The sequence below is a fragment of the Gopherus flavomarginatus genome, chromosome 2 (assembly GCF_025201925.1).
Source record: "Gopherus flavomarginatus isolate rGopFla2 chromosome 2, rGopFla2.mat.asm, whole genome shotgun sequence".
Classification (NCBI taxonomy): Eukaryota; Metazoa; Chordata; order Testudines; family Testudinidae; genus Gopherus; species Gopherus flavomarginatus.
The window spans coordinates 30,918,538-30,938,558 of record NC_066618.1 but is presented as its reverse complement, the minus strand read 5'-3'; the positions used below and the strand labels follow the sequence as shown (position 1 = coordinate 30,938,558).

Below are 20,021 nucleotides of genomic sequence, written 5' to 3'. Positions count from 1 at the left end.
CTGGCATTAACAAACTTATACTCTTTCCTACTGCCCTGCTTCTCTTTCAGATCACTGTATCTGCTTCAGACAACTGGAAGAACCACTAAAAGAGAGAAAGCAGCCACCAGAAGCCTCATATCAGAGGCTCTAGTCTAACCAGTAGTAATTTCAGCCCCAATCCATCTTCCAGCAAGAGATGGAGTAGATGGTAAAAGAAGGAAATACCAGGATGACGGGCAGGGATAGAACAGAAAGAACACTGGGACGGGGGGAGGGAGAGAGAGAGAGAAAGAAAGAAAACACTAGGAGGAGGTAGCCTGCTTTGCATGCATTCTTTGAAGATATTGCAAGGGGGGGGATTAACAGAGTGACAAGGTGTAGAATACGGAGGCAGGAGGGAACAGAAAAACAATGAAAGGCACGATAAAACCTATTTTCTTGAGTAAGCATCCAAACTTTTGGAGTTCATCACTGGTTGTGTGTATTTCTGAAAATACTGGAAATAGGATTTTACCTGGTTTCACATATATTTTTTCAAAGGTATACTGTTGGGTTGAAACAAACACCTGATTAAATATGGCAAAGAATGGGATTTAGTAAAGTTTTTTTTTTTGCTCTTAGTTTAGCAGGATATTTTAACAACAACAACCTGAAAACTCTGTTTTGAGGCCCTGATGAATTAATATTAAAGAATATAAAAATGAAGTTCACTGGAATGTGTGCATGCCTGCCTTCCTCCACACCCTCACCAGCGACTGGGGAACTGTCTCAAGATAAAAAGTTTTAATATGGCTACACTATATACTCTGCTGAATAGAATTTTTAGATAAGTGGTCTCTAAATATTTCTTCATGACGCATTTTGGTGGTTCTTTTAATACCTCTCCCAGAAAGATTCTGGGTGCGGTCTCTGTCCTACAGGGAGAAAAAAGGTTATGTATTTAATTATCAGCACTCTGTGCTCATTGGTTATCTCCTAGCAATGGAAAACGTAAAAGAATCAGTGTAGTTGCCTGACCATCTGTAACCTTTGATGCAACTGACTATGAGGTTTTGTTGACTTAGACAGTGAACTTTAGCAGGAGTGGATGGTATAGCCGGTCTTGGAAATCCCAAATGATGATTTTAGGAGTAATTACTATTTCACAGGGAGCATATTTCACAAGCTCATCAGCAATTCTTGGCTTTCTGTGTTCTTTCAGATGCAGTTAGCGCTGATCAATAAAATTAGTGAGCGAAACATATTGGAGTTTATAGTTATTTGAGCAGCAAAGAGTCCTGTGGCACCTTACAGACTAACAGAAGTTTTGGAGCATGAGCTTTCGTGGGTGAATACCCACTTGGTCGGATGCATGTAGTGGAAATTTCCAGGGGCAGGTGTATATATATGCAAGCAAGAAGCAGGCTGGAGATAACAAGGTTAGTTCAATCAGGGAGGATGAGGCCCTCTTCTAGCAGTTGAGGTGTGAAAACTAAGGGAGAAGAAACTGGTTTTGTAGTTATTTGAGCAACTGCCTCTTCTCCACATCTGCCATATACTGCTGCAACAATCAACATCAGCAGCTAGAGAGCTTGCTAACAGTTTTCTGATTTAAAACATCAGAGGGCTGACGGTCAAATATTTACAGTGACTGGTCCTCAGTTCTGGAATTCATTTCCTACAGTAGTGCTACAGAGTTGGCCTTGTATCATGTCAGTAAACTATTTCACTGGCTTTTGCCCATGCATGGGGAAAAAATATGCAAATATTTTTATTTCATTTTTTAAAGAAGGTAGTGTCTTGACTTTTTTCAAAAAATCTGTTGTATTAAAGTGTATATGCATACTAGTATTGTAACACTTTATTAAATATAAAATCAACCTTTTGTCTTCCCATAGATATCCAACAGGCAAGGTGGTAGAAAATTTGGAGTTTAAGGTTTTATGCTTTCTTAGGCAATCTTATTTTTTAATACGGTCATCAGTCTTTTTATATTAACTAAAAACCCTGTACATAAGTGGACTTCATACATTTCTAAAAGTCAGAACTGCAACAAGTGCTGCCTTTGTACATGCATTTGAAATAAACTATTAATTTTCATGTTAAAAATGCTAACTGATTAGTTTTCAATATAAGTAGTAAAATAGATGATTCACTGCTATCATTAGAACAGATGACAAAGAAAAAAATGGATAAAATCCTAATATTTTTGATTCTCTGAGTCAAGTTTAACATTTCTAGAAAAAAGTTTGTCAAAATAAACATACCAAAGTGTGCTGAACCACTGCTACTTTTACTTTGTATAGAGGTACTGCATGTCTGGGTCCCAGGTTGTGCTGTGCCTGTTCGATTTATACCCCTGTATAATTTCCTACAGGAGAGTTCATCATTGTCACTGTCATGTAGAGATGGTGTCCGAGGCCTAAAATGCCGCCATCTACATGATTTGATATTGACTAGTATCTGACTGAGGTCTTTAGAGAAAGATTTGTCCGAGGTATTTGTTTCTGAGGTATTGGCAACTTGACTGATTGAAGAGTGTTGTGTTGAGGAAAGCATTTCCAAATCCAGCTGGCGAAACGTACTGTTGTAGTCTGAATGCGCTCTGTCCAGTAGCACCCTAAAATGGAAGTGCAATAAACTTAGCAGACAGTAAGAAGCCAAAAACAGAAAGGTCACCACACACCAGTGTCTCATAGCAGGAATTTCTTTAGCATGAACAAAACTCAAAATATCATGAAATACAACCACACATTTAAATCCTATGTTACTGCATAAGTAGTGTTTAATCATTTTTTTATAAACTGCAACTTGTTGTCATGTCAACGTTTCCAAATTTATTATGAACCATCTAACAAATAGCAAGGCACTCATATTTTTGATATTTTGCACTACAACTTGGTAGAATTTTACTGAATATTAAATTTGCAAAGTATCAGGTAGGTGAGGAAGATAAAAATGGTTAAATTTTAATCCATGAATCCTAACTAAGCAGCAAACTGTCTCCAAAGGGCCAAAAAGCCAATTCCTCTCCAGCTGCTGAATACACCAGTTCCACACAGAGGTGACCCAAGCCAACCTCTCCAACCACTGAATATGCCCACAACTACACCCCCAAGTAGTGCTGAAGATGTCATGCTCTACCTATCTAACCTCCTGGCAAAACCCTTAAGGGGCATCCAGATCCTTCCCCGATTTGTTGAAATTAAATTAGAAGATGCTGAAATTCACAGATTCCATGACAGTGTGATTTAAATGTTACCATTACCCAGAAAACAAAATTTAGGGTGCCTCCAGAATATAGCTGATCTGTTCTCATTAGGTATGGGTCTCCAGGGAAACTATGGGAAATATCTTCGACTTGCCAGTGGTTCCCTGTTTCAGAAACTCTGTAGAACAGCTCAGACTGTTACCTCCAGAGGAAACAGATACAGCCTTCTGATAAAAGACTGACACAAACAGTATTCTTTTCAACACACAGCACCTCTTTATTGGTGCAAAAATTAAAAATCCCTAATACAACTAACTAGCAATCCCCTTATTGAGGTTATAAAATACAAATCCTTTATAAGCTAAAAAGCACCCCAAACCATGTTGTCTAACAGTCTGAGGTGATCCTAAGTGATGTGCCTTGCTTCACAGAATTAGTCATCCACAGGTTGCTGAGAGCACTTCTTAGATTAGTGACAAACTTTTGTACTGGTGACCCCTTTCACATAGCAAGCATCTGAGTGCGACCCTCGCTTATAAATTAAAAACACTTAAATATATTTAACACCATTCTAAATGCTGGAGGCAAAGCAGGGTTTGGGGTGGAGGTTGACAGCTCATGACCCCCCCATGTAATAACTTCGTGATGCCCCCCCGAGGGGTCTCGACTCCCAGTTTGAGAACCTGTCTTAGATGTTCTTTAAATCTTACATATGTATGTTCCTTTTACAATTAACACACATTCATACAGCTTTATTAGCCCCCCCACCCCCCGGCACACACTAACACTATACTATAATTATCTGACAGACTTACTATGCTGTACTGTCTCCTGTGCACTCTGTCTCTTCTCCCTTTGCTCCAGGGACAGGACTCCTTCTGATGCTGTTCTTAAGAGCTAAGAAGAGAGCACTCTCTAAACTATCCCACTCAACTACTGCTGCCATCCACTGACACACTGACCTTTATACAGTTCTGTCAGAACTTTCTAGAGCCTCTCTTGTTATCCTTCTGTCAGATGGTTCTTGGATACATGCCAACTGCCAACATTCTAAACTGTCAGTTCTATTTTTAGCCCGAAACCCTTATTTACCTCCCAGGGTATGATCTGCCGCTAGTTTTAGCATTATTTACCACCTTTTCCTGCCAATTCTATATTTAGTGCTCTGTGACCTGCAGCTTCCATCTAATGGTGGAATGACTCTTGCTTATTTAAAATGGAAGCCAGGGATCTAGGGACTTTAAGATGGATTTCTCCGATATCACTACCACAGCCATTCAGGTGCTTCCATAGCAATAAGTTAATATTGTATAAATCTGAAAGCTAAGTGAAGATATTTGTTTTCTTGACTGATTAAACTATGACCTGATCAACTTATTTTAAAACACACTCATTTATAGAAAGCATAAAATATATTTAAATATGTAAAACATCTATATAAAGAAGAAAGTAATATAGAAATGCTTCTAGACCAAGATTTTCAGAAGTAGATCCCTGAAGTAATGTTCCTTAGAGTCCATATTTAGTCACCTAAGTGAATGTCCTGAGTATCTACCATTAACTCATTGGAAGCTGGTTTGGTACACAGCACTTTTGAAAGATCAAGTACTTAAACATGAACTTAGCTTAAGTGATTTGCTGTATCTAGGCCTTATTTGGGAGCATATCATTGAACTCCCATTTTTTGGAAGTCTCAGTCTTAAAAATTAAGATGCTAGACAATCACAAAACTATCTGCAGATTTCAGGATTACAAGTAACATGTTAGCCCACAGCAGCAATCATACATAGCTAAATTTTACAGGTATGTAAGACTGAACTTTCAGGACATCAGTGTTTCTCAAGTGTCTCAAGATGGTCTTTGGGTTCTGGGAGAGGGAAAATCCATTTTTAAAATCAACCATTCACCAACAAATGCTTTTTAATACTACAACCTCCAACCTCAGCTCTAGAGTGGCAAAAGTCTTTCCCAATATCAATGATAATGGTCTATTAACGAAGAAGTAAAGTGTGTCAGGATGGCCTTTACAGTGGAACAAACCAAAAGATAAAAATATCAGTTAAGTGAAAGCATTCCGTATGTTCTATCTTTTAGGGTGCCAGTGTCTTTCATTTTCACTTTTGTCCTTGTGTCAATTTTAAAATTATCCATAACCTTTTATAGCAATCATTAAGTGCAGCTTACCTTCCACCACGTCCAACCCGTCTTCGTGCAAACCCAATACACCTTTGGGGTACAGTGAGCGTGGTTAAGCAGTATCTATAGCGGACATCTCCTAATCTTCCGTCTTTAGGACTACTCCATGGCCAGTTGCCAGTTTGGTCTAAATGAGGCTAAAAAGAATTTGAGAAAAATTATAAATAAGATTTATTCTATAACGATGCTCAGTCTTATAGTTTCTAGAGAAATCTCACTTACAGCATAGTACTGACAACCTGCTTTCCTACGGAAAGCAAAAGGACCGTCAGGATCATTTTCTTCCTCAGCTTCGGAGGAACCAGACATAACCTTTGAAAACACAAAGGGAGCTGTTAAGTTCATGAGATAGATTTCTACTGCTCTTAGAAAAGAAGCAGTAAACTGTAGAGATCATACTTGGGAAAGAGGTTCTTCATCTGAGCTTGGGAAATCATACTGATTCAGATCTTTAGCATTAAAGACTGGCAGTGCAGCAGGACTTGTCTGTTGAGGAGTAGCAGCAGCAGATGAAGGCAAGACTTTGGGCTTCTTCTCATATTTCCTTTTGGGTCTTATAACATCAGCTTTCTCTTGCTGCAAGAAAATAAAAGCTTAATTAATTCACTCAATTTAACAGCAACACAAAGCATTTAATCAAAATTCAGATTCCTGGGCTTTAGCAGCGAAGTGTTCTAATTATTTTAAGAAGGGATTAAACACAGTTAGTTCAGAGACTATTCTGTGACATCCAGTTAAGACTAAATACTACTGTGGAACAACACATCAGAACTTGACATTATTCAAGACATGGTTAGATGGGCATCATCAACATGAACAAAGCATGAAGGCACCACAATGAACACAAGTTTTCATCTGCATTGAAAGTCCTTCCCCACATTTTTATTTAATAGGCATTTTTATACCACTTCCCAAAGCAGTATAAAAATGTCTGATTGACAGAGATAGGGAAAGAAAGAGATAGGGAAAGAAAGTTAAACACTCTTCTAAACCTAAAAAAAGTCTGAGCATTGTGTGACTTGACTTAAAAACCCCCAAACCATTTCCTAGATGCCACTGAAGAATTTTAATCCAGGAGAAGTCTTTAATAAAAACAATTTACCCAATAGACCATTACATGGTGTAAACATGAATTTAACAACATATTAAAAATTATTGACAGGAACTACTCTAGTTGCCTCTTTCAAGTTTTGCAGTAGTGTTGTATACATGGGGAAAAGATTTTGGGGGCTAAAGTATATATACTTGCAAACAATTGCCTAATTATCAGGTAAAGCAACAATTAGGAATTCAGCTGCTGCCATTAATAAATAGTGTGCTCTAGAAACTTGAATTACAGCAGAAATGTATCACCATTCTGTAAAGCTCAGACTGATTAGAACCCAATCAGAGGCATTCATCCTTTTAAGGCAGATGAAAAATTCCATATGGGCTACTGGGTAAAGGCTCTTTCAGATAAGACTTTACATTAAAGCATTACTGGTTTTGGGGGGAACCACGCCTGCCTACATCTGTATTCATTCAATACATAGCAGAATGGAACTCTGATTTTGATCTGAGTTTTTGGACACTACAGTGAATACCAGATAAAAATGCTAAATAAAATATCAATGCTTCTCTGGTTATGCCATGAGGGCAGCGGACTGGACTCGATGACCTCTCGAGGTCCCTTCCAGTCCTAGAGTCTATGAGTCTATTAGTTAATTGGAGAATTCAGCATCATTTGCTTTGTGTGTTTTATGTCTGCAGAATTTACAGAGCAATAGCATTTTTAAAATTCCCCCCATTTAACACACATTACTTACTCTCTCTTTTTATACGCATACAAACTACTATAAAGTGTACTGCATTTGAAAACTGGCATCAATAATGAATTTACAAATATATCCTTCACCAAACTGTAGATTTTAAGTTAGTTTTTGCCGCTTACTTTTTTTTAAAAAAAAGTATTTTTGCCAGTTTTGTAAAGGTAGTTCACAGGCAAAACTATATGAACAGCATCAGCTGAAAACAGGGACCTAAACGATTCCTGATATAATCTTGCTAGAGTCATAAAATACAAGGATGGATAATCCTGATGCAAGTTTGACATTGGCCTCTGCCAGTCCTGAGCCACTTGGCTCTGTACTTGCTTTGAACTTCATCATTTTGCTTTATTTCTTATGCAAGTAATCCTAACTTCAACAGAACTCTGGCAATTTATACCGGCTGAGGATCTGCTAGTGTCCTTTAACGATATGTCTTTCATTTTTTAGAAAAGGTTTTACCTTCAAAAATAAGCATAATTTCTGGTATCAGTCTAAAACCTTTTGTGTTCTGTTGACACAAGACCATACATATTTGTTTATAAGTACCACTCCTTCACCTTGTTAACTTTGAATTCCTTCAGTTCCATAGCTTCTTGATGCTTAAATGGACTGCTATTTGTAACAGGAATGATGGGGATGGCATAGGTAGGTTTCATTGGCTGCCGCTGTGCCATAACCTCGGACATGATCTCTCCACTGTAGTCACCCAAATTATACCTGAAATTAAAATTTTTAAGTGCCTAAATTGTCAAAAACCCTGAATATTTGCATACTATTTTTAGTTTCCAAGAACAGCATATGACACAGTATAACTTAGATACATTACATAGTAGTTACAAGTAGAACATTACTCGCAGCTTTGGGCACTATTAAAAAGATGTATAGCTAGATCAGAAAGTCCTCAGAGGACGATAACAAAGACAATATTTAGACAATATTATTTCAGAAGAGAAATTAGGCAATGCAGAGTCCATTATATTAAAGAAAGGTTAGCTATCATTTGGTTCCTTGCCATCTGTAAGAACTTCAGAAAAGTTGTAGAAAATGAAGAAATAAGGGGTGGGGGTCAGAAGGGGGGAAAAAAACAGAATTATTATTTTAGTAGGTGGGTATGTCACATGTACTAATGACCTAAACTAAAAAAAAAAAAAAAAATAGTAGTAAGAAGTACTTTAAACAACAAGGAGAAGGTGCCTGAGCTGTAACCTCACATTACAAGCTTTTATCATACCAGCAACGGTTGGTTCTCAAATGTCATTGCATCAAGATTCCCTTTTGACAACAAAAATTACTACATGACCCCAGGAGGGGTGACTGAAGCCTGATCCCACCCAAGCCCCGTCACCCCAGGCAGGGGGTCCAAAGCTGAAGCCCCATTAAAACAGGGTCACGACCCACAGTTTGAGAACTATTGTGCTATAGTATTCAGTGTCTTAAAAGAGTAAAACTTCTAGCTATACAGATATATTTCAATTTCTGAAAGTGTCCATATAATTGGCTTAGAGTAAAAACAAACATACATAAACTAAACTAAAGAGCAATATTCCATGTCAGAAATCAACTAAAAAACCTCTATATATTGTAAAGATGATATCAACTATCATGAGGTGGAAGGGGTGAGGTATGTCTGTTGGATAAAGTGTTGACAGGAGTGCTTGATTACATGCAAATAACTCCTAAAGAACATGCATTATATCACTGGAGAAGGTTACCAGCTGTTTTGCCCAGGTGGATTTTGGATCAGATGTTAAAGTGGTTGGGACAAAGACGGTGAAAAAGGAAACAGGTAAAGCCTATAAATAATTTGCAATTCACTGCCACACCAGAAATTTTTGGTCTGTGTCCCTGGTGCAGCAATCACTCATGGCAAAGCTTAATTCAACTTAAGAAATTTAAGATGCATCAAAAGAATTTCAGGTTTCCAAAATGGGGAACTACACAAAAATGAGAAAGCTACTTAAAATGGAAATTAAAAGAAACCGTCACAAGGAAGAATGTCTCCATGCAGTTTGCAGGCCTATTTAAAAACATTATTAAACAGACAAACTAAACGTATGCCCCAAAATAAAAAAGAAAAAACTGTAAGAGAATCTCACCATGGATAAATTAGAGTAAAAGAGGCACTTAGAGGCAAAAAGGTATCCTTTAAAAACTGGAAATTAAATTCTAGTGAGGAGAAAGGAGCATAAACTCTAGCAAGTCAGGCGTAAAAGTATAAGAAGCCAGGAAAAGAAAGAATTTGAAGAGGAACTAGCTAAAGATTAAAAAAAAAATTGCTGTTAGTTCTTGTAAGTATATCAGAAGCAGGAAGGTTGTCAGACAGTGGGGCCACTGGAGTTGAAGGAACACTAAAGGAAACAAGGTTGTTGTGGAGAAGCCAAATGAATTCTTCACATCGGTTTTCACTGCAGAGAATGTGGGTGAGGATCCCCACATCAGAGCCATTTTTTTTAGGTGACAAATCTGAGGAACTGTCCCAGATTGAGGTGTCAAAAGAGTAGTAGGTTTTGGAACAAACTGATGTATTAAACAGTAGTAAGTTACCAGGACCAGATGGGATTCACCCAAGAGTCCTGAAGGAAATCAAATGTGAAATTGCAGAACTGCGGTATGTAATCTACTGCTTAAGTCAGCCTCTGTACCAGATGACTGAGGGGTAGCCAATGTAACACCAATATTTCAAAAAAGCTTCAGAGGCAATCCTAGCCATTTTAGGCTTGTAAGCCTAAATTCAGTACAAAGCTAATTGGTTGAAACTACAGTAAAGAACAGAATTATCAGACACAGATAAACATGATATGCTAGGGAAGAGTCAACCTAGGTTTGTAAAGGAAAATCATGCCTCAATCTATTAGAGTTTTTTTGAGAATATGAGCAAGCATGTGGACAAGGGTGATCCAGTCAATACAGCGTACCTGGACTTTCAGAAAACCTTCCCAAGAATCTCTGAAGTAAATCAAGCAGTAATAGGATAAGAGGGAAGGTCAGTAACTGGTTAAAAGACAGGAAACAAAGGGGTAGGAATAAATAGTCAGTTTTCACAATGAAGAGGTAAATAACCGTGTCCCTCAAGGATCTGACTGGGTCCTTGCTGATGAACATATTCATACATTATCTGAAAAATGGGGAAACACAGTGAGGTGGCAAAATTTGCTGACAATACAAAGTTACTCAAGATAGTTGAGTCCAAAGTTGACTGCAAAGAGCTACAAAGGGATCTGACTTAAAGGGGGTGACAATGACAGATGAAATTTCATGTTGATAAATGCAAAGTAATGCCGATTGGGATTATTGTTTCCAACTATACATGCAAAACGATGGGGTCTAAATTAGTGTTACCACTCAGAGATCTTGGGAGTCATTGTGGATAACTCCCTGAAAACATTTGCTCAATGTACACAGTGAAAGAAACCTAAAATCAAAACTGACAAAAAAAGGGTGACTGGATGAAGACTAGACTAATTCCTTCCTGATTTGTAAGTATATAATTTTATTTAATTTTCTCTTTGTAAAAAGTGAAAGCATGCTATACTATAATAAAATAATTAAGCACAAAGGTTAAAAAACAGTAGTTTTAAAAAAAGATTTACACAAATCAAAAAGTTCTGTTTATGCAAGAGCGTGAATGTTTAATGCTAAATTTTTCAAAAATGATTATGAAATACTGTTCTGAAGTACTCTACCTCTTTTCCATAATTTCCAGTGTTAAATGCAATAACTCCCTCTTGCTTTTTTCCCTTCTTTTTATCATCTCTAGGATAGTTACTGCACGACTCAGATCTCGACGCAACTTAAGCATCTTTTCATAAGACGCTTCATCATTCTTTCGATTCTGTGGATATAACAAGACATTTTTAATTTCCTTTTCATTGAAGTTTGTATCAAGCATTTTGACATATCAGAGTACAGAGAATCTTACTTCTACTGCAAGTTACAAGTCACCTGCATTATTTATTATGATGATGATTGGATTTTGTAGTAACCTACCAAAAAACACTGATATTCCTGGGATACAAACTTCTGTAGTTTGACTGTATAATATTTCAATTGAGTGATGCCATTAGCAGGCAAATCATGTTTTTTCTCTTTTCTTTTCAAGATTCAGTATTAAAAGTTAAGTTGACCTAGTAATGCTTCAATACAATTAGAATGTGCCAGATTTTATATCTACTCACTTTTCGAGTCTGCATCTTTTCTGTTCGCCTTCTAAAAGCAACATAAGGATCATTTGTGCTGGAACCATCTCGCTTCTCTTGTTTTACTGTTGGGATAAGAGAGGGACCTCGACAGTTTTTCCTCTTTTTAATCCAGTACTCATACACTTCTCTAATTAATTCATCATCTTCCTTCAGAAGCAGTTTGGCCTCCTGCAGGCTGACTGGCTAAATGTAAAAACCCAACATGTTACAAGAAATAGCAACATATGAAAATTTTTTTTTTTCATTTTTTATCTGAAATAATGTTGTACCTGCTGACCACTGCCCTTTTCTAGCCTGTCTATCATCTCCTCAAACTGCAAAGGAGAGATGTCCATTCTTTTCTTCAACTTATTCACAAAGGCGTCATCTTCTGAATCCAAGTCATAATCAGGCTGTTCAGCATCCAAACTAAAAGCTAAACAATACAGTGAATGTTAACATGGAAGTACTATGGAAGTATTTTGTTGCAACAACAACAAAAGTGCCTGGCATTATAGGCTATACTTTTATGGTTTGGAGAGCAAGACAGAACATATGTGGTTTTTGTTTGCAGGGGAAGGGGAGGGGAAAATCTATAAAACAGGTTCTCCAGGAACAACTTGATACTTTTATTAAAACAGATCTAAAAAGTACAGTGAACAAGAATAAAATTAACAGACGCATTGACACAATGAAAGCAGACATTAACTGAAGATGACATTATAAATATAATACCTAAACATTCAACTGCTTATTTACTATCTAGTATACTTCCTATAGTTCAATCTAAGAATCTGGAGCGACACCCTGGCCCTGTTGAAGTCAGGGGGTTGGGTTTTTTGGGGTGACTTCCAGGAAGCCAGAATTTCACCCCAATTAGATGTGGTATTTCAGCAAAAAGCTTCTCTGATGACTAGACTGACATCACCCAAGTTCTCCTCATCAATAAACCTTAATATCTTAAATAAAACAAAAAATAAATAAAAAATAAATTAAAAATTGGTTAAAGATCATGCCAGACGAACCTGTGAGAATCTAACTTTACATACAAGTAACATTTTGAAGACTGCTTTTTGTTCACAGGGCATTCAGCTTAAGCACTTCAGTTGACCTATACTATCTGGAGAGAGCATGGGAAGTAAATAAATAGTCACGGAAGTTGTCAGTACTCTCAAGAAAGAGGTTTGTAAATCAATCCCAAATCTTTTATCCAGAAATAAACTGGGAATCTATTCACTTTAGGGGGCGCAGGTATCATGTTCAAGACATTGCTAATTAAAGCATACAACTGTATTCCACATTAGCAAGAACTTCTGAGATGTTTTCAAGTGTTGCCCCAAGTAATGTGATGACTGTGGTGAGGTCCACATCCAAAAGGAACAGTTGAAATCTCCTTGCCAGATAAAAATGAAAACAAGCAACAGCACTCAAGTGGGCTATCTAGGCATCTAGAAGCAGCTGAAGATCCCAGGAAGAATTCTAGAATGTGTATCTTAAGAGGTGAACACACCCCATTTAACTGAAGATAATGTCTAACCGCAGCCACTGGGAGCTGCATGAGGCCATGCCCGCAGATGGTCAATGTCTGCAAAATGTTTACCCTGATGGGCCGTATGCAGCCTGTAGGTTGCAGGTTGCCCACCTCTGGTTTACACCTTAAGATGCTGCACAAACATTAATCTTTGAAAGGAAGTTTCAACAGTAGTTCAATAGGTGTTTAAGAAATCCTTTTAATTAAATCAGTTTAGGAACATTTTGGATATAGGCTTTCACATACATTTAAAAAATATTTATACTTACGCTGTATGTGAATGAGCTGCTTTGGCATCCTAAATTCCCCAGGATATATAGATTCATAGTAAGCTATATTACTTTCTGCCTCTGGGACCGGTATAACCATATTATCCCTCTTCTCTCCATATACCTGTTGTGCCGAGATAGCTCGCTGAAGATGATGTTCCTATACATAAAAACAAAAAGAAGTGATTTGAAAATGGACATTCTATTGAGACACTTGGTGCGAGGAGTTTACCTTACTTTCCTAGCCCACTTTTTAAAAGATAAAACATATTAGTTTCTGTGGATTTATGTATTTACATCACAAAGACAAGACATGATAAATTAACAATGCATTTTAGAGATGTTCCAAGTAGTGTAACAAGGATACACCAGTAAGACTTCCAGTAGCTGCACACACACACACACACACACACCTGGAAAGCTATAGAGTTCTCTTCTGTATAGAGACAGCTATTTAGAAATAGCAAAACACAACCAACCAAAATCCCTTATGGGCACAAGCAACACTATTTTGTATCCAAGGAAATATGATGACTATTCAATGACATGTTATTTGCATGTCAAGCTAAACTAATACTTGTGGAAGTATAAAAAAAAAAGATATAATCATAGAAATGTAGGGCTGAAGAGCCCTTGAGGGGTCATCTAGGTCAAGCCTTCATGCTGAGGCAGGATCAAATATACATAGCCCATCCCCGACAGTTGTTTGTCTAATCTGCTCTTAAAAACCTACTATAACAGGCACTTTACAACCTTCATTGGACAAAAGCCTATTCCAGTGTTTTTACTAGCCTTATAGTTAGAAAGTTCTTCCTAATATCTAATCTAAATCTCCCTTGCTGCAGATTAAGCCAATTACTTCTTGTCCTACCTCCAGTGGACATGAAGAACAATTGTTCCCCATCCTCTTTATAAACAGACCTTAAGACATATTTGAAGACTTATCATCAGTCTTTTCCTCAAGATTAAACATGTCCAGTTTTTTTTTTAAGCCTCTCTTTATAGGTCAGGCTTTTAAAACATTTTTAATCATTTTTGTTGCTCTCATCTAGACTGTTTATTTAGTCCACATCTTTCTTAAAGTGTGATACTCAAAACTGGACACGATACTCCAGGTGAGGTCTCAACAATACCAAGTACAGTGGGACACTCTAAGGCAGCAGTCCCCAAACTTTAAGTTGTGCCCTCCCTTACCCCAATGTAATCTGCTCATGCCACCCACTCCCCCTGGAAGCTGTGGTTGGGAACTAGGAGCAGGAGTGGAGCTGTGGCTGGGGCCCAGGCCATGAGCAGGAGCTGGGGGCTGGGACTGGGAGCAGGAGCTGAGAGCAGGAGCAGAGGTTGGGGCAGGGCTGGGTGGCACTCCCTCCCATAGGGGCTGGCCCAGACTCTGCTGCGCCACCCCGTGGAACTTTCCTCCATGCCCTTCTACAGGGAGTGCACTGCACAGTTTGGGGACTATTGATCTAAGACTTGTTAGAGGCAGATACGGTGACAAGTAAACATAGTCAGGACTTCACACTACCATCTTGAGTTTTATCTTCTGTAATTTTTTGTCACTGCCCATTTTTGATTAAACATGTTATTCCTGGGGGAATTCTGCACCAAAAATTTAAACATTATGCACAAAGTATTTTAAAATTTTGCACATTTTATTTGTCAAAATAACACAAAATAAATCAAATCAGTTTCAATTATTTTGGTAATTTATTTCAAAATACCTGTCAGCAAGTTTGTCTTAACCATACAGCTAAAAAAAGGATTCAGGAAATGTTTTTTTGACAAATAGATTTCTTACTAGGTATATTAATACAGAACTCCGAGTAATAATTCATTTAAGTTACAATACAGAACTGTATTTCCTGCACCCCTCAGAAACAGTGCAGAGGTTTGGGGGAGTCATGGGTAACAGAGGAGCTAAGGGAGAGGGAAGTAATTGCTGAGAAAGAGCCAGTGTGAGAATTTGAAAGGTTGTTGGGTATGGATAGGACCAGAATGGGAGGGGAACAGGTTTTGGGGGTCGGTGGGTGGGTGGGTGGGGCCCACGGAGAAAGATTGTTAGGGAGCTTTCCACATGCAGACCCTGGCTGACCCCTAGTCTCTCCCACTCACTCAGTCAGGCACATCTGCCCGTCCCCATGTGTCGCTGTGCCTCCACTCAGGCACCTTCCTGTCCCTATGTGGCCCTGCACTCCCTCCCGTTCCCTGTGCCTCCACTCCCATCCAGCCTCTACCCCAGTCTGGCCTCCCCCACTAACCGTTATGAGCCCATCTGACCCCCCCAGCAGCCCCATGCTGTTTCCCCATATCCCCCGTCTCCTGACCTGGCCCTACAGGCACTGCGAAGGCGGCACTACAGACGCCCCCCAGGTTACGCGAACCTAACTTATGCAAAAAGTTCCGTAAGCTAGTAATAGGAGGTTTTTTTTTTCCCACGCGTAATGGTTGGGTATATGTTTGACTTACGCAAAATTCAAGTTATGCAAGGCGTTCTGGACTGGAACGCTTGCATAAGCCAGGGAACATCTGTACCTGCTCTCTCCCCCCTAGCTGTCCAGGAGTGGCAGCTCTGTTCTAGCACCACAGCGCCCTCTGGTGGGCAAAAAGAGGAACTGCAGCAATTTTTCCAGCAGAAGATATTTTCGGGGGGGGGGGGGGGGGGGAGAAGAGATGCATGGCACATGAATTATGCGCACACGTAGTGGCGCAAAATTCCTCCAGAGATACTATGAGGCTTACCACCTCCTTTCATTGGAAAAAAAATTGTATATGATTTTGTTAAAAAATCGTTATTTCTGATACAAATCCTCAAACTATTTATTACAGTTTTTTGTATTTTGGATGGATTGCTTGAAAGAACCATTCAATAATTATCTAAATTATCTTGGTGAGTTTAGTGTCAAGTTTTAAGTATGGCAAAAATGTATGCTTTAATTAAAATAAATGACATTTTCTAGCCTTTACAGTTAAGTTTAAATTCATTTCACATTTAGAAGCTTAAGTGATGTTGTTCAAGTATGCAGACAAATTCAATTCTTGATCTACTCATAGCTCTGCCAAGCTGCAGAACCCTGCAAATACTAAGTACCATTATCAGTTTCCCATTGGTACCATACAGCGTGGGAAGTAGTGCAATTTTTAAGAAAATCGGTCAATTTTTACATCACTGTGGCATAGCTGGGGACTGCTATGTGTAGCAGCAGAGCCTGCATGATAGGTAAACAAGATAGTTCTTTTCATGGAAATAAAACACAAAGCCATCAAGATGCATACATTACTTACTGAGCAACTATGTGATTTTATCACTAGTTTTAAAACTCAGGGCTTGGCTACACTGGAGAGTTGCAGCACTGGTGGCGGGTTTACAGCGCTGCAACTTACTCACCGTCCACACTTGCAAGGCACATACAGTGCTGCATCTCCCTGGCTGCAGCGCTGGCTGTACTCCTGCTCTGCCTGGGATATAAGGATTGCAGCGCTGGTGATGCAGCGCTTCTCCGCAAGTGTGGCCACCAAAAGCGCTGTAATTGGCCTCCGAGGTATTCGGAGGTATCCCAGAATGCCTGTTCAGCCACTCTGCTGTTTTGTTGCGAACTCCGGGCTCCCGGAGCTACTTATCTAAAAAACAAAAAACACAGCTCATTTGCTCGAGCAGAGGCAGGCAGGGGGATTCCTTTGGAATGTTCACAGTTTGCTTGAGGAGAGAAGCAACACGGCGGGAGGGGAGGTGGAGTCCGTTTTGGAGCAGCTGCTTATCTGGTCTGAAGGCTATTTGCATTTAGTGATTAAGAGAGGGGTGGGGGAAGGGGTCGAAACTTTTAAAATGATTGAAGGTTGGTGCTGTGTATCTTCCAGTCCTTCGAACTTGCAAGGCAGGGAGCTGACACAGTATCAGCTCCAAAAATCCACTCTCTCTGTCTCCCCCACGCTCCCTGTCACACTTCACCCCACCCCCCCCTTTTGAAAAGTACGTTGCAGCCACTTGAACACTGGGATAGCTGCCCATAATGCACCACTCCCAACAGCGCTGTAAATGCTTCAAACGTGGCCACACTGCAGCGCTGGTAGCTGTCAGTGTGGCCACAGTGCAGCGCTTTCCCTACACAGCTGTATGAAGACAGCTGTAACTCCCAGCGCTGTACAGCTGTAAGTGTAGCCATACCCTCACATGATTTTTAGCACCTTTTTGTGTTACATTTCTTTACTGGTGCGCTCCGAGCTCTACTTCCAAGTTTCCACCTGGAGTTTAATGTTATTTATATTATGGTAGCACAGATGCTGCACACACACACAGTCATGATCCGAAGAGCTCCTATAGTCACGACTTCTGTACTGTAGGATCTGCCCTTAGATTACCTCATAATAAAATACAGAAAAACTGAGTGGAAGAGTTCTGTTGTACAGATTTGCACCAGTTCAATTTCTTGGTTTTGATCGGTTCCTCCAAGTGAGCTGTAGACTGGTATTTTATTTAACAATCCAGGGTTTTTTGACCTTTTTAAATTTTAGTTAAAGTTGCTTGCTTCACTGGTAAAGGAGTTACAGTTGTGAGACCCAGAGTGGTACATGGTAAGGGGTTATACTTCGAATTCGATTCATTTTTTGATCTTCCAGTGGTTTGTAATAGCGAGACCTATCCTGTTTTGGCAGAGAGGTTTAGAGTTCTTTTCCGTAAGTTGATTAGGTGTGCTCTAATCATTGTTGCTGAATACTTGTCCAACAAATGGTAATTAGTGGAAGTGTAGGGGAAATGGTTTCCATTGGAATTTTGTCTCAACCGTTATCATGGTAGCTAAAAATGGCACTAGACTTCATTCCCATGCAGTAGAATAGGCTGAATTATACTGTAAAATAGATTAGTGGTTTTATCAGGAAGTGTTAGTCATTTAATGGTTCTTTATTGCACACAAAAGTCTAGATGTGATGTTTTTATAGCTATATTAAGGCTTCATGGTACATTTATTATGATGCCCAGGAACATATCATTTATCATAGATTTGTGTGTCTAATAGAAAGAATAAAAAAATAGGCTGCCCTGTAGAACCTGTTTTACAGTACATTTCTAGCAAGGGGAAATTCTTTTGTATAATATATCAAGAGGGCAATAGTATGACTAGATCAACAGCAAGTATCAGGCATTTAGTGGAAACCCTGGGTTTTGCTACTGATGTATATACTGACAAGGACTGGGCTGAGATAATTCCTGTTTTACTTCCTCTTGCATGAAGGTCTCCATATGCATGTCTATCTTCATCCTACAGTTGATGGATTGGTACACAGATTTAGCTGTGTCCTAGGTTTTTCCACTGATTTTTGTAGAAAGTTGTGTGTCAGTTGTGCCAGTTTGGAGTCGAAGCTTTAAAAGCTTCAAAAAAGCATACAAATATCTTGCTTGGATTTATTCCAGTCTGCAGGATAAAACTGGTCACTGTTGCATTCACAGAAGGATCCATCTTGTCTTGTGCATTTTGGTTTACCTATCAGCCATGTGTATTTTTTTTTTTAAACAATGATACAGAATGGTTTGCAGGTATGATTAAAATTATTTGGGTTGGAAACATTTGTATTTGTATTCTGAGGTAGATATATTACTGTTTTTTCAATGAATATTAAACAAAACTATTAAAGTTATTACTACACCATCATTAAGATTTAATTCACTAATCAGTTTAGTGAAACTGATAATTCAAAGCCTGTCCTTTGAATCTGGTCCCTCCACCAAAATGGTACGAAGCTTCAACTCTGGAAATAGCTCTCTCCCTCTCCAGAGTTGGTTTCCCCCAAAACAATGGTTCATACACAGAGTTCTTCTGTACAGGAATTCTTGAACTGCATATCCTGTCCATTAGTTTCCTCATTCAACTTTAATTCCAGTTCTCATTTTCAAATATTATGTTCTCTGCCCTGATGATTTCTGACAGCTCTACTTTGAAAAGTTTGACACCACTAAGTTTTTAAACGATAAAAAAAAAAAATGTATGCTAAATGGTTAATATTACTCTTATCAGATATTCATTAAGGATGAGCTTTTCTGAAACATGATCAGCACTGGCCTAATTCTGTATCCACTGAAGTCAATGGCTCCCATTGATTAATGTTATGAGCAGTTAGGACAGTGTGCTTTTGACAATCCCAGTCTACATCTGAAGTTTTAGTTCTTTAAATTTTCTAGACATGGAAAGCATATATTATAAACACAGAAGAGCAGAAGTCCGATGGTACTATGTTCCAACCACACTAGTGAGTGTACTCACACTCACAGACCACACGTCAACACTACTTCCTTAGATTGGGACAAGAGACTAAATGAGTTTATGCACTCACTGTTCTATCAGAATCTGGGACTGACTGACTGTTTTATGTATTTCCCTTCATCCAACAAACTGCCAAAAAGTTACAAGATACCTTATAAAAGTTAAATAATACAACAGGAAAAGAATGCAAAATTAAGGTTACAAAAATTAAATAAATACAAATACAAGTCTTATGACTGAGGCTCAAAGTCTTCTTAAAGAGACTTATGAAAGATTGGAAGAAACCACACTAATAGCTTGTATTGCCTACAAGCATAGCTCAGGAAGTGAAAGCCATAATTAAGACTACACACTCCATTCAACAAAATACTCAAAACAAAACAAAAAAACAAAAAAAAAACAAAATGTACAGGCAAATTTCAGGGCTCAGAGAAGAACTAGTATCAGCTCGAGCCTAGACTAATGAGTAAATTCTGTACAAGTTTCTCCACTCATGTCTCCAAAGCATCTCAAATTCTGACCTGTAACAACCTTACAAGTACATAATTTGTCACAACTATCAGTCTGCACTGATTTTGTAAAGTGAAGAAATGGGCAGGTGACAGGGGGAGGG

At 38.7% G+C, this 20,021-nt stretch overlaps 1 protein-coding gene across 6 annotated transcripts in view; it reads right to left on the bottom strand.

Moving 5' to 3' along the window:
- EPC1 (enhancer of polycomb homolog 1) overlaps window positions 1-20,021 on the bottom strand; it is a 114,204-nt gene that overhangs the window by 16,873 nt on the left and 77,310 nt on the right. For all 6 annotated transcript variants that reach the window (XM_050939065.1, XM_050939067.1, XM_050939066.1 and 3 more), the window contains 9 exons: window positions 13,155-13,314; window positions 11,645-11,790; window positions 11,352-11,558; window positions 10,860-11,008; window positions 7,734-7,893; window positions 5,768-5,944; window positions 5,591-5,680; window positions 5,357-5,505; window positions 2,229-2,581 (listed from right to left, as the gene is read on the bottom strand). In XM_050939065.1, the coding sequence (XP_050795022.1) occupies window positions 2,229-2,581; window positions 5,357-5,505; window positions 5,591-5,680; window positions 5,768-5,944; window positions 7,734-7,893; window positions 10,860-11,008; window positions 11,352-11,558; window positions 11,645-11,790; window positions 13,155-13,314 (1,591 nt within the window). The remainder of the gene's footprint in view (window positions 1-2,228; window positions 2,582-5,356; window positions 5,506-5,590; window positions 5,681-5,767; window positions 5,945-7,733; window positions 7,894-10,859; window positions 11,009-11,351; window positions 11,559-11,644; window positions 11,791-13,154; window positions 13,315-20,021) is intronic.